Consider the following 14,297-nt stretch of genomic DNA (forward strand, 5'->3'; position numbering starts at 1 on the left):
AAGTGAAAATTATCGATAATTTTCACTGTTAATTGTCACTGTTTGAAACAGTTAAATTATCAGTTTTCATTCACTGATATTTCTCAATAAACCACAGGAAAGCATAAAATAAAAAAATAGTAACAATATAATATAAGATTTTTCCTTGCATAAAGTTATTATAGCACTACAAATATAGATCCCTTATTGGATGAACCACAAACGTCGATTTTATCATATTCGCACATTTGACATCATCATTTATTTTCAAACGAAAAATGCCACTTGAAACAGTGACATTTCAGACAATATTTACTGCATTCATAACATTCAATATATTTAAATAAATTCAACATTTTGTATTCAAATTAAAATATAACCAGGGAAAAGTAACATCATTAATTACTTGTGGTCTGGCGATAATCGGCCCAAAAATACTTTACTATTTTCTAAAGCATATTGTATATCTAAATACTAAAGTTTCCAGACGACATCAAGAATAATAATAATAAAGAGGAATCCGAGATAGCCGATGTATCACGATTGGCACAATGCGTGATACCTACCCAAATGGGAGACAACTTATGTAGTTTCGAAAAGACCGAATAGTCGTATCGGCGCGAACGTTTGTCGCTCTAGCGTGCAATCTCCACGCAGAGTTGTCGTTCCTTGCTCTCACATACAATCTCTGCCATCACTAGAAAATCCTATCAGATTTTGTACGATTTATTTATTTTTTGGTTTAAGTATTATATTATGAAAAGTTGTATCATTTTCTTTTATATTTTGAAAATAGTATAAATTTGGGTTAATAATAAACAAGAAATATCTTTAAAAAAGATTGTGGTTGCAGTTAATGAAAGGTAAAGACTTCAATGAATGAGATCAAATATAGCGAATGTCTTTTTCTGTGCAGTTCTTAGCTGCAGCAAACGCAGTACGGGATGATACGCGGAGTTTTCGCGGCTTATTTTACATTATTACATATTGCTGGTCATAAACGTATAGATACAAAACAGAAAACCAAAAGAAGAATGGAAGTGAAATTAAAACATATGAGTCAATCGGCCACACGCGAAGTATCCGTACATATTTTAAATATTTATACGCGCGTTTTTCGAACAAACCTGTTTTAGTGGTTTGTCTGGCGTTGCTATTTGATTCGATTATTAACAGTATCGAGAATCATTGCGCTCATGCTTAATTCATTAGCCAATATGATGGCATAATTCTTGTTAAATTAATTAAAAATAATATTTATCATGGTATTGTTGTAAAACACATAAAGAATCTATTATTGACATACCATATGATATCGCTGGATATCTTCATTTAACATTTGTCTGGTATAAAGAAAATTCCAGTTCACCTAGTTCACGCTATAGCGTCTTTATTATGTAACGATTATTTTCCTGGCCGCGAACTCCGATCAGCACATAGACGCAGCGATGACCTGTATGTAAACTCTGACATTCACACACAGTGGCCGCAGATTGACCCGATATACCTCGCGAGTTGAAATGCAATGCATTAAAGTGAGTCTTCGCTTCCACTGCTCTCTATACTTTAACATGTTAACATGTTGACAGGAATATGGAAGTTAGTACTAAATATGAGAACATAGCCTTTAAGTGCAAAAGTTCTCGCGCTGAAAATCTTCTGAAAATAAAAGGTGGACGCACAAACTGTATAGATGTCGAGATTGAGTGTAAAACTGTTCTATCTATTAAGCCTTTTCATTAGATATAAAATTGTTTCATGCTGAACACGCAGTAAAACAGTGTTACAAAGACGCGGACATGTTTCCAATGTTCTGGTCGTATTCTCAAATCAGCCAATGCAGTCAATGAAGTGTATTCATCTGTACTTGGCCGCGGTAAGTTTTATTTGAATTCTATTGGACGCTAACAAAGGTCAGGCTAAGGTGAAAAGCTGGCGTATACAGCTAACGCCGAAAAATAAATTACCTTAATTAAAAAAAAGTTATAATAACAACAGTACAAGTATTGTACTACATGGCTCGGCTATCATCACGTGGTAGGTTATGGAGGCAGGGATTTGATCCAGCTATGTTGGTTCCAGTCAAATCTGTGCGCGGAGGTAATCTAGCGTGTTGTCGTGTCTGCACCCTTCAAACCCAAAGAGAAAACAAAGCGGAATGGTAGATATTAGCCACCTCATTATTCTTATTCTGATGGTATTGTGTTTAGTGTCGTTCTGGTTTCTTTTTGGTGTATTTTCGGAACTCATAATTTCATAGCCAATGAAACCAAAACTATATACATACATGTTGATATAGGACGATGTTATAAACATGAACACAATCATTGGTTTGTTAGAGGAATATATAATAAATCATACAAATCACCAAATAATGTCCCAAATACTTTAAATATAAACTACGCCATTCAGATGTTTAACGATACAGGTTTTAAGTATGGTTTAATATATGTGACATCTGCGAAATTACTGAAAATATGGTTTTATGGTTTCATTTCAGAATACACTAGGCTTGAAGCACATGAGTGCACATACATATAACATACAATGAAGTCAACAGTGGTAAATGGCATACATGCATATACATATATAATGTTTAGCAATATAAATTTAGAATTTACAATAAAAGGAATTTGCAACTCCAAAGACATGTATATAAAAAAACATGTATATATATATATATATATATATATATATATATATATATATATATATATATATATATATATATATATATAACACTGTTTACCGTTACGTTCTAATTTAAGGTAGGTATATAATTTGCATATTGTATAGTCGTATCTTATTCAAATAAACTTGAATGTTCTAATTATGTGCTTCCATACAGCTTTTATTGATATGACTACAAATAGACAGTAATATATGGAGCGAAACGATTGATCATACAATTAGTTCTCAATTTAGCTGCTTTGAAAATAAATGTTGCAATATTTTTAATTGTTTTTGCGTTGTCAGTCTTTAAGAGTTCGATACATTTTAACATATTTATGTGATTCCAATAATATCTGTGCATATATTGTTTTCTAAGACTATTAAAAACTGGACATTCGAGTAAGAAATGGAACTCATATTCGAGAACGTTACAGTTTTAACATTTTCTGTTATCATACGGTGTCTTTTCAGGCTTGTGCCATCGTCTTGCTTCGAATCCAAGTCTGTGAGCAGATACTCTTAAACGCGTAAACTCGAATATAAATTTTGAATTATTTACAAATTTGAGATAAGGCTGAAATCTAAAATGTTCGTAAATGCAGTAGTTTTTAACCATTGTCGTTTGTTGTAACTCGGTAATCCAATGCTGAACGCATATATCAGATATGCGTTGTTTTGCAATGGATATAACACAATTAACGTCTCCTACTCCCTAAAAATACCACGACTCACCGAAACCTAGAGTATTTAACCCATTTATGCCTAGTGGACTCTTCCATCCTTCTACATTAGATCAATTTATTTCCAAAATTAGGGATGTCTAGTCTATTTATTTCTATATTTAGAAATATTTCTTACAGAAATTCCTTGAAGCAAACATCATGCGGCGTCTCATTTGGGTCTACGCTGTTTGCCAAGGCCTTTTTTCTAGACCCTAGGCATAAATGGGTTTATATATGTTTTACATATTTTACCCAATAATTGTTTTCGGGATAAAGTTCAAGAGCATGTAATAACATATCATAAACAATTTTAATATATTTAACATTATCAGATTGTAATACATTTGTATTTTTGACCAATATTTTAAAACATACACGATTTGTTTATTTATTTGGGGTTTACGCCCAAGTTCTCCGAAAATGAAATAATTTTGTGTTTGAGATCGGACATCAAGTACCTGTTTGAAATAACGTAGGTGTATTCTTTCACTTTGGATGCTATTGCTTAATCCCCAAACTTCACAACCATAACTTAAAACTGGTTCAATAAGCTCATCGAATTATTCGAGACTATGTCTAGCTGAGATATTTGTAAATTTTATTTTAACTTGTTTTTAACTTATTTTGCTTTAAGGGCCTGTCCTGAAAGCGCATCATATGTTGCTGAAAAGGATCCACCCGTTGTGAATAATATTCCAAGATATGTAAATTTATTTACAATTTCTAGCTCATTTCCTTGAAATCTAAATTCCCAGGGGGGGGGTTAACTTCCTATATACAGGTGTATAAGGGTGTGCCGATTTTATGGGGTGTGTTTTTCGACTAAAATTATCGGTATGGGTATGGTTTTGAGCATCTAAGTATTGATATGGGTATTGAAATCAGAAACTTGCTTGTATATAAATACATATAGATTTGAAAGTATCAGTATCAAAATGGGTATGATACTTGTCCTTCTTGTATATAAATGGGTATCACAAAGTTAATTTCAGTAGCGAGAAAGATGCAGTAACTCCGGGCAGTAACTTGCCTGTTTTTATCTGTTGCTTGATCTACCAAGATTATACTGTGACGTCATATATTAACATACGTCATATATTAAGTGACGAAATCGTTACAATCCGCGTTACACAATCTAAAAGTGCCGGGATAAGTGCAGTTACTGCAAATTATTTATGAAAATTATATCGGAATTACGCTAACGTTACATGTGTACACGGAATTATACTCTGTCATTGTGATAATAGATCTAATATATGTTTAGTAGAAAATTTTGATTATGTGTGGAATTGAATGGGTCCAGTTTATCAAAATTATTGTATTGAAATGGGTCCACTTTCTCAATGGTATTTTATACATATGGGTCTGCTTTTTCAAAATTCTTGTATCAAAATGGGTCAACTTTATTAGAGTTCCGGTATAAAAATGGGTCACATTTCGGAAGTCTCGTCGGGACACCCCTACCCTAAAATTTGTGAAGTTATCCCCCCGGGTCTAAACTTCAAATTTTTTCTATTTTGTCCCCCTTTTAAAAAATCATTATCTTTGTTTTATTGATGGTGTGGCGCTGGTCGTATCAACATTATACGGTAATCTAGTAACACTCGTTCAGACGTATGGAATCACTGACGAACACCAACTCTCGATTCACTCGAAAATCCTCGAATGACGTCACACACGGGAGATAATTAAAAACAGGAATAACTGAAAGGTCTATACGTCTTCCGAATCAATATGTCGTTTTCGCAAGTCAATTATTTTAGTGCAGACAGTGAATTTTGAGATAAGCGTGGGGGAGCTTTATAATAGATTTTTTTCTTCACAGGGTTCGCACAGGACTTGAAAAGTGCTTGAAAACGAGTCCTAGGCTTGAAAAGCCCTTGAACTAAGGTTGGCCTTGAAAAAGTGCTTGAAAAGTGCTTATTTCATGTAAAAAAGCATTGAAAATGTTTATTTCTGTTCAAAATTACTTTTATCATCGCCATGAACTTGACTCGTTCTTAAGGGAAATATTACGAGAATTTATCATATATTCCTTCGCGCAAAAAGTTGAGTACGAAATATAAGTTTGTACACTACTGGGTACGAAACGTTAAGTGTACACGTCACAGATTATGTGTACGACGTCAGAGGTTCTACATTGTAATCAATTTTCGCGAGTAAAAATGCAGCGATTGGGTAGTGTCGTTTCAAACCAGAGTGGTTAACTGAATATTCCTGGAGCTACTTTCTGGTCATAAACACAGATGAAATGCAGAAAAATGCTTAAATAATTACAACTTATACGATACATCAACATTCTTTAAACATAAATATTCATGGTGCTATTTTCTGGTCATAAACAAGTTGTCAAAAGGACGTTAATCGTTATGTTTTGCGCAAAACTTATGAATATTCCTGGGTAAAGAAAACAAATGACATTCAAAAAGCACATTGTTGGGTCTATATTAAAACCAATGGTGTCGGGGGAATGAGGGAAAGCGCTTTGAAAAGCCATTATAAAGGGGAAACCCACAAAGAAAACATGAAATTGAGAAGCAAACAAGGTTACTGCAATGTGTTTTTTGGTGAAACAGGAAGGTACTATTGTTAAAACTGTTGAATCTAAAACAGACATAAACAACAACAGCCCCGTGAAATACAAAATGTTATAGTAACTGACTTCTGTTTAAATGAAATGAACTAGTCTGTTTGATGTGAGCATAGAAAGAGACAATGTGTTTGTTTGTAATATCTTTAAAAAGTAAATACATATGTGAGACTCATTGAGTTAAGGATGGATAACATGTATTTGTATGTAATAACTAGAAATAACATGTATGAGTTATTTTGTGAAATAAGTTTAATGTGTTTGAGCAAATAAATGATATATTACTGTGTTAATCTGGCTTGAAAATGCATTTTTTTAAAGGAAACTAACGTACGGTTCTTGGCCTTGAAAATGCAAATTTGGCCTTAACAAATCCTTGAAAAGTGCTTGAATTTAGGTTTGAGATTTCTGTTTGAACCATGCTTCATCATGTTTAAGTATGAAATTGTCATCAATTTTATTTGTATAAATTGGAGCGATAACAATAATACGTGCATTAAAGCGTTTGTACCTCGGCTCTCTTTATAATAAGCGTAGAACTGTACCTGTTGTGGAATGTACAGTCGCAACCCGATGGCTCGAACTCGCCGGGACCGACAACAATAGTTCGAGCCATCGAGAATTCGAGCCGTCCGATTTATAATATACTTTTGTTAACTAACATGAGTAAGCAACACATTTGCACCTCCAGCTGAAGAGCATTTATACTGTTTCTGATATCAAAATATTTTCTAAATGAAGAAGTGACTTAACAAGAAAATATTAATATTATTGTAAAAGTAAAAAGGGACGTGTTCAAATATTTGAGCATTTGTTTTAATGTAACTTAATGCATTTGCTACGATCAAGGAGAAAACAATTATGGTTCGAACCCGGGATCTGTCGGAGAAAAAAAATTGCGCTACCACTGCATCACTGAGTTATTTTCAATGAAATTTTGCTTTAAACTTTGTGTTCGAAACAATTGTTGTGAAAAACATTGCAAACGCTTTATTCTTTTCCGATTTTGATATATATATTTAAATCGGAAATCGCTTTTATATGTTTCTTAATAATGATGTGCTGCATGTTTGAATATCATGCATACATGTATTTTGTTTAATTATTGTCATTTTGCTATACGTTAAACTTAAAAAGTCCCCATACTTAACATGTAAAAAATAGGAAATGTGTCGACAGCCAGCTTTGTGTATTGGAGCTGTTCTGTGTTATACGTGAAAATTGATTGAACAATAAATGAAGAATATCGTACGGAACACATTTCTAAATAATATTGATTAAAAGTTTATAGTTGAATATGAGACACACCATGAGGTTTCTATTTGCAAGTATACATCTTTTAAAAAGAGAATTTGATATCCAAAAAAATCTATTTGCAACTATACGTTTAAAAAAAAAAATTGATATCCAAAAAAATCTATTTGAAAGTATATATCTTTAAAAAACGGAATTTGATATCCAAAAACATAAAAATCTAAACCAATTAGACGAAAAAGAATAAACATTATCAAAGTTTTGAATGTATGGTCAGGTATTTTCTTAACATATTGATGAACTGTTCGCAGGTGGTTTTTGACGTGTATTCCTGGCAGTAACTCGAGTTGCCACACAACTGGTTGTTCACAAGGAACGTTGTCATGAAAAACAGAGGCATGTCATCCACAAGAACCGTAGAATGACCGTGAAGATCCGCCAAATGCACTCGTTGCCTAAGATCCGCATTTAGGCCTGCATCGCATATCCCCATGTTTGAAATACTCAACACATAGGGCGCTTTACCCTTTTCTGTGGTTGGAATAGAGTTTTCTCTATCGCGTTGGATAATCGATTGCAAAAAATCGTAGGTCCTACGAGAGCTTATGCTCGTCACGAGAAAATCTTCGACGATTTTTGAAATATCCCAAAATTCTTGTCCAGAAACCGGTCCCGTTTGACGCCGAAATGTCGCGAGCATTGGGACATGGAGCGCGGCGACGCCGGTGAAGTTTGGGACCTCCGTACCGAGGGCAGGGAAGTTGCAGAAGCGCCGGAAGTCTACAATATACTCCAGTGGTATCTCCACATCCCCAAATTGGCCATAAATTAGTTCTAGTAATGCCATGATGCTGGCAGTTACAAGCGGACCTTTTGGTTTGCATCCGTGGCTACGACAAGCTTTCGAAAATGCCAGAGTTTCTGACTCAGACATTTTGAAAGTAAGGCAACCGTTTCTCGGTTCTGAACTAAAAGTCTGGATATTATCAGCGAATTTTTTATTGTAGTCCAGAAGAACTTGAGAATTGGACGCATCGTCACAGACTTTAATTGAAAATGATGTTTGATAAGATGATTCGTTATTGGTAAGTATTGCACTTTCAATGGCTGAAGGAAAAGTTAACACGCTTTCTACCTGAGGGAGAAATGGCAACTCGGGTATTGTCGAGATATTGCGTTCAGTTGCGATGGCGTCCATGAAAGTTACGAAATCCTGAAAAACCCACATGATGTAACCTCCATCCATGACTGAGTGATGCGCGATAAACAAGAACCGGGAAGTGAATGGTTTGTCCCCTGGTGATGTTGATTCCTTGGGTCTGTTCTCTGTATCTTCCTTAGAAATCAATAATCTACATCTAAAAAGTGGAAACCGCCTGTCGTCAAATTTCACGGCTGCTTCATCGAGTAAAACGTCCAACCATTTCCCTCTTTTCACGACCAGAAAATCGTAGAATGCTGGCGTGACCTGGACTAAATTGTATTGATTCAAGTTCGGGGGTCCAAGTACTGTGGTAATTGAGGACCTCAACAGAGGGTGTCTTTTGTTCAAAAGTATGAAAGCAAGCTCTGCCAGATTCGGTGTTATGTTGTAATCAGTTTTCAGTTGGAACATGAGGCAAATGGTTTCCGCTCCCTGTTTCGAGTACTGGAAATACATATTTTCAATGGCACCAAGTTTGCGATGTACTTTGAGGCAACGACTGTTATCGGTAGCTGAAAAGCTCGAGTTGATATTAAGCAATTCGACCCCGTCATTTGTGATCGCATTAATTTCCGTTTGTTTGACATCATGTTGTTCGGTTGACTGTTTTCGTGTTGGATTGATCAAGCTTATGGGAGAGAGTATCTGAAGTTTTTGTGTTGTTGATGCAGCATTGTTACTCGCCGTCTTTTCATTAAAAGGTGGTTGTTTCGACATTATCTTATTGGGAAGGGAACATGCCGCGTTTATACTAAAGAGCCTGTTCTGGTGAACGCGGGTTTTAAATATTTTGGTGTTAAGTGCTGTGGAATGTTCACGTGTTAGTTTCAAATACCTCGCCTGCCATAGTCAGCTGTGGACGTCCCTGGAAATAAAAGTCGATACAGTGTTAATATACCACATAGAAAACGTTCTATGAGGGCTTTTACCGGAGATCATTTGCTACTTGGGCACTCGTCTCTTAAAGGTCTTGTCACTCCGTGCAGCTAAATCACTAAACAATCTTTTTATTCATATCTGTCATCATTTCTCTCAGCTTACTTAAAAAGCTTTTGTGTTTCAATAGCATGTATGTACTTATCACTGCTAAAGAGGATCTGATAAGGTACCAGTACATTGAAGTACAATATCGTATATTTGAGGCCTACTTTAATCGTTCTCTTTTTGCCCCACCCTCCACCCCTCACCCACACCCACTTCTCCAAAATTATTTTGTATAACACTCCTGTGTATTGACAGGTACCCAGGTTAGAAACACGCATACTGTCCCTACACTGATTACATTTTATAGCAAAATATGTGTCCGTTATTTGCGTCCGATTTGTGATTTTAATAACGTCTTGCCTTTATATTAAAGGGTGTGTTTAATTCTTCTAAAAATGACCCCCCCCCATATCTCTTCTAAAACAAGTCAGTGCTGTCGATGAACTATGATGATGCATGTCAACTCGGTTTTGACCTAAAAAAACAGAAAATTGACAAAGAAAAATAACTGATTGATTCTAAGGAGAGAATCGTGATCTTTGTACAATGTCTGCCTCTCAGTGCACCTAATAATACCTTAACATTAAATGTTCTTTTGTAAGATTACCATCAATGCTTTAGAGTTAGCTCAAAACTAGTGATGACTTCAAAACGTATGAATCTGTGTTCACACATGAAAAATAACCGAAGGGCTATAACTCTTAAAATACTATAGAACAACTGATGGTGCTTGTACTTGTCGTTCCTGTTAAAGCCACCTATCATTAAATGGAGACTTATTTGGATACCTTATATACTTATAGAGTTATGTTCCAATAAAAAAACGAACTAAACAATGAATGACCAACATTAACATAAATACAAAAATACTGTAAAAAAGGTCGTGATTCTTGTCCTCTGCACTTCCTTTCCATGTCATCCATACATGTGCAATGTGGTATTTAAATACCTTCGATACTACGGGAGATATGCAGCGCATAAGAAAAAATAATTGCAATCAATGCCTAGGTAAATATTGAGGACTCTTATCAGGCGAGATCAATACACTGCTGGTATTACACTGTGCACCCAATATGTTCTTATTCGACTGTACGTAGATGTCAGTCAAGGATAAGAGAAAAAAATATTCTGATATGATATGTACATATGTATATCATATCAGAATTTTTTTTTTCAAAATGATAAAACATGTTGATTTATGGCAAATTGATAGTGTTAAAGTGACTTGACCACGCACCCAACACCTGTGATTTCATTGTGGATCAGTACATGGACTGGATTACCCGATTGAAGAGGCAACACCTTCTTTTCACGAGGCATTTAAATATCACAACAGGTTAAAATAACAATATTTTATTGAAATTAAAGGTCCTTGTGACGCAAACAAAATCTCAAGTGTGCAACGAAACGTTTTTAGCGTCCATGCACGTATGCAAAAACAGATATCCCTTCTAAACCCGCCCTGCTTTTTGTATTAAATATCTGAAGGTTAGCATATGCCAAATCAATCATTAATGAACGCAAAACCATATCTATATCTAACAAAACGAACGTACAAGCGGCAATCGTGATACATCGGCTATCTCGGATTCCTCCGTAAGATAGGCTGTATCTTCATATATTTATGAAATAAATCGTCTGCTGATCCAGAGTGGTACAAGCGGGTGTCAATCGACTTTCTCCGGAGTCCTCCGTAAGATAGAGGGTAAAGGTTAAAGATTTGTTTATTGAGTTATACAATAAATCGTCAGCTGATCCACAGTAGGGCGGGTATATGCAATGAAAACCGGTTATTTAGGACAATAAATCGGATATTGAAGCGAAAATAAAAATGTTATTTGTCAGATATATTTTGTCTTGCCTATTATTTCTCCAAAAATTTTTTATAAACATACGAATGCTCTTATAAAACTGTATTTGTTTACATATGGTAGATTAGTATACATTTCAATATCGCTTACAATTATATCGATTGATTTAGATTAACATATTTATATCATTGAAAAACAGATCGCTTAAAATATAAATAAGAATAGATTGAAGCACTTTTTTGTTTACTTACTCGGCAAACCAGAGTCGCGTTACACGTACACAGTATCCTTAACCCTTTCACTCATCACAGACGACTTAATATTATGTTTAGTTTAGTTTTAACTAACTAACATACGCTTTTACTGTTTTACCAACGTAGTAAAACTTGCTCAACGTACCGTAAAATGATATTCAAATAAGATTAATACGGAATGCATATAATGTATTACTCGATTCAAATAAATTACTTCTTATGGACCGTAACATATTTTTTATGTGACGATAAAAATGTTCGGAATGAAGCAACTTAGTAATGTTTAACTAACAATTAGATACGTGCCGTGAATCAATGTCAAAGGTGTACACATGTAGAGTGTATGCAAAATAAATAAATAAATATTGCTGTTTATAACATGTTTATGATAAAATATATCTCCGGGTACCAATATAAATACGTGTATACACTAATTTGTTAAAAACAAAAAGCTTGATATAAAATGATAGGTTTTGAATTGCACATTAGTGTTGTGTCCCGTTTACACCTTTTTAATATAACTCTTAAATAAAATTAAAGTAAGTAAACGATGAAGTGATAGAGTACAACCTGTATGAATGCTGATCGTTCATTAATACAAATATGTTGCTTGCGACTTCGACAGAACAAAATTAAAAAATTTACCCCCGGGGAGATCGACTTTGACCCCAGGTTTACGATTGGAACAAACTTATTTGAGGACCACTATTCTATGTTAAAAAAATAAAATCGGGTTTCGAACTCAGGGGCATGCATGATTTGAACAAACTTTTTACAGGACAACAGTGATTTAAAAGTTACACAATAATCAATAAGTCAATAAAAATGTCAAAATCATGATTTGAGCACTCTTTGTTCTGGACAACTATACGATTTTACGTACTAAAATATTACACCTGTGAGCCTTAAGGTTTCAGTTTTTTCATAAAAAGATAAATATTTTACCACATTTACCCTACATATGCAATCGATTTCAATGATTTGAACATCTTCTAAAGAGGGTCACCGAAGGTTCTTTCCCGAAAAATTTCGCTGAAAATCTGTTAACCCATTTATGACTAGCGTCTAGAAAAAAAAGGCCTTGGCAAACATCGTAGACCCAGATGAGACGCCTAATGATGCGGCGTCTCATCAGGTTCTGCGCTGTTTGCTTAAAGGAATTTTTGTAAGAAATATTCTAAATATAGAAATAAATATACTAGACACCCCTAATTTTGGAAATAAATTGATCCAATTTAGAAGGATGGGAGAGTCCACTAGGCATAAATGGGTTAAAGAGGAGATGTTGTTTGAATGAAAAGTTCTAGGAAGACGCTCTAGGTACAAAAGGCGAGTTTTTATCTCATACTGAGTACGTTTTGGCACATGTGAGCTAAAAATTAAAGCTTTACCATATATAAAGTTATATAATAATTTTAAAAGAGCATTTGTATGTTTATAAAGTTATATAAAGTTGTATCCGTATATTATTTCACACAATAATGCTTGAGGTTAGAAGTCACCTACATGCAAATAAATGCTGTTGTTATTGTTGTAAATAAATATAATATGTATTATGCAAATTCTGTTTGCGCGAAACTTACATCTCTGTTAATCCCTCTCAGATAAATGTTTTAATATTTCATGTTCCTTTCACTGTTCACGCTATAACTCTATTCTTGGCTATAAGTATGCATTGTGCTATTTTATGCCAGAATAAAGATGTGTTATGTTATGTTATTTATAAATACTATGTATTGTATATCGAGCATTTTCTTGCCGGTATATTTCATTCAAAGATCCAGACAGGAATATTGAACACGTAACTTGATGGATATTGACGGACAGACGCAAGGCTCAATACTTGGCAGTTATATGTGTCTTCTTCTGTGAAAATTGGTCAAAATGCATGTGCATAAAGTGTCGTCCCAGGGTAGCCTGTGCATTCCGCACAGGCTAATCAGGAACGAAACTTTCCGCTTTTTTGGTATTTTTCGTTTAAAGGAAGTCCCTTCTTACCGGAAATCTTGTTTAGGCGGAAAGTGTCGTCCCTGATTAGCCTGTGCGGACTACACCGGCTAATCTGGGACAACGTTTTACGCACATGCATTAAGCCTAGTTTTCTCAGAACGCAACTCATATAATAGAATTAGTAAAATAATGTCTGCCAACAAGGACAGTCAGATGTGGAGCTAGACATATCTTTGAAAAAGCTATAAGGCGTAGATTGTGGGTTATCTTTGTGAAAGATAATCAGTTATATCCGTGCGATCAAATGTCGCGAATTCCTTTTTTCTTCACAGTTCTTAGCTGCATCACACCCGTGGTTTATTTCTCATTTTCAGATTATTTTTATCATTTATCTATTGATAAAACACTAACAGAGAAAAATAGTGAACATGAAATAGCAAGAGAATGATGTGTTTGTCAATAACACAATGCCCCCTACTGCGCCGCTTTCATTTATTTTTATTATTTTTTATCACTTGGCAGGTACAGATTATTATCTCCCTTTAAAGCTTATTACTCCCCTTTGATTTAATTTTTTATTTTGACCTTGAAGGATGACATTGACCTTGACCTTTCACCACTCAAAATGTGCAGCTCCATGAGATACACGTGCATGCCAAATATCAAGTTGCTATCTGAAGCGACATAGAAGTTATGAGCATTTTTCGAAACCTAAACGCAAAGTGTGACAGAAAGACAGACGGACGAACGGGCAGACGGACAGTTCGATCACTATATGCCCTCCTTCGGGGGCATAAAAACATATAAATTAACTGTCCAAACGCGAATTATCCGTACTTATTTGAAACTGACTGGTCTTAATACACACTGTTTTTA

At 34.7% G+C, this 14,297-nt stretch overlaps 1 protein-coding gene across 4 annotated transcripts in view; it reads right to left on the reverse strand.

The window, feature by feature from the left end:
* Nucleotides 1–3,665: 3,665 nt before the first annotated feature.
* LOC127882155 (uncharacterized) overlaps nt 3,666–14,297 on the reverse strand; it is a 42,159-nt gene continuing 31,527 nt past the window's right edge. For 3 of the 4 annotated variants that reach the window (XM_052430621.1, XM_052430624.1, XM_052430622.1), the window contains exon 2: nt 3,666–9,287. In XM_052430621.1, the coding sequence (XP_052286581.1) occupies nt 7,472–9,139 (1,668 nt within the window). In that variant the 5' untranslated portion in view covers nt 9,140–9,287 and the 3' untranslated portion in view covers nt 3,666–7,471. Of the gene's footprint in view, nt 9,288–11,468; nt 11,687–14,297 lie in introns of those variants that run through there. The other variant, XM_052430623.1, reaches the window with a different exon arrangement.

This window comes from Dreissena polymorpha, chromosome 5 (genome assembly GCF_020536995.1).
Source record: "Dreissena polymorpha isolate Duluth1 chromosome 5, UMN_Dpol_1.0, whole genome shotgun sequence".
Lineage (NCBI taxonomy): Eukaryota > Metazoa > Mollusca > Bivalvia > Myida > Dreissenidae > Dreissena > Dreissena polymorpha.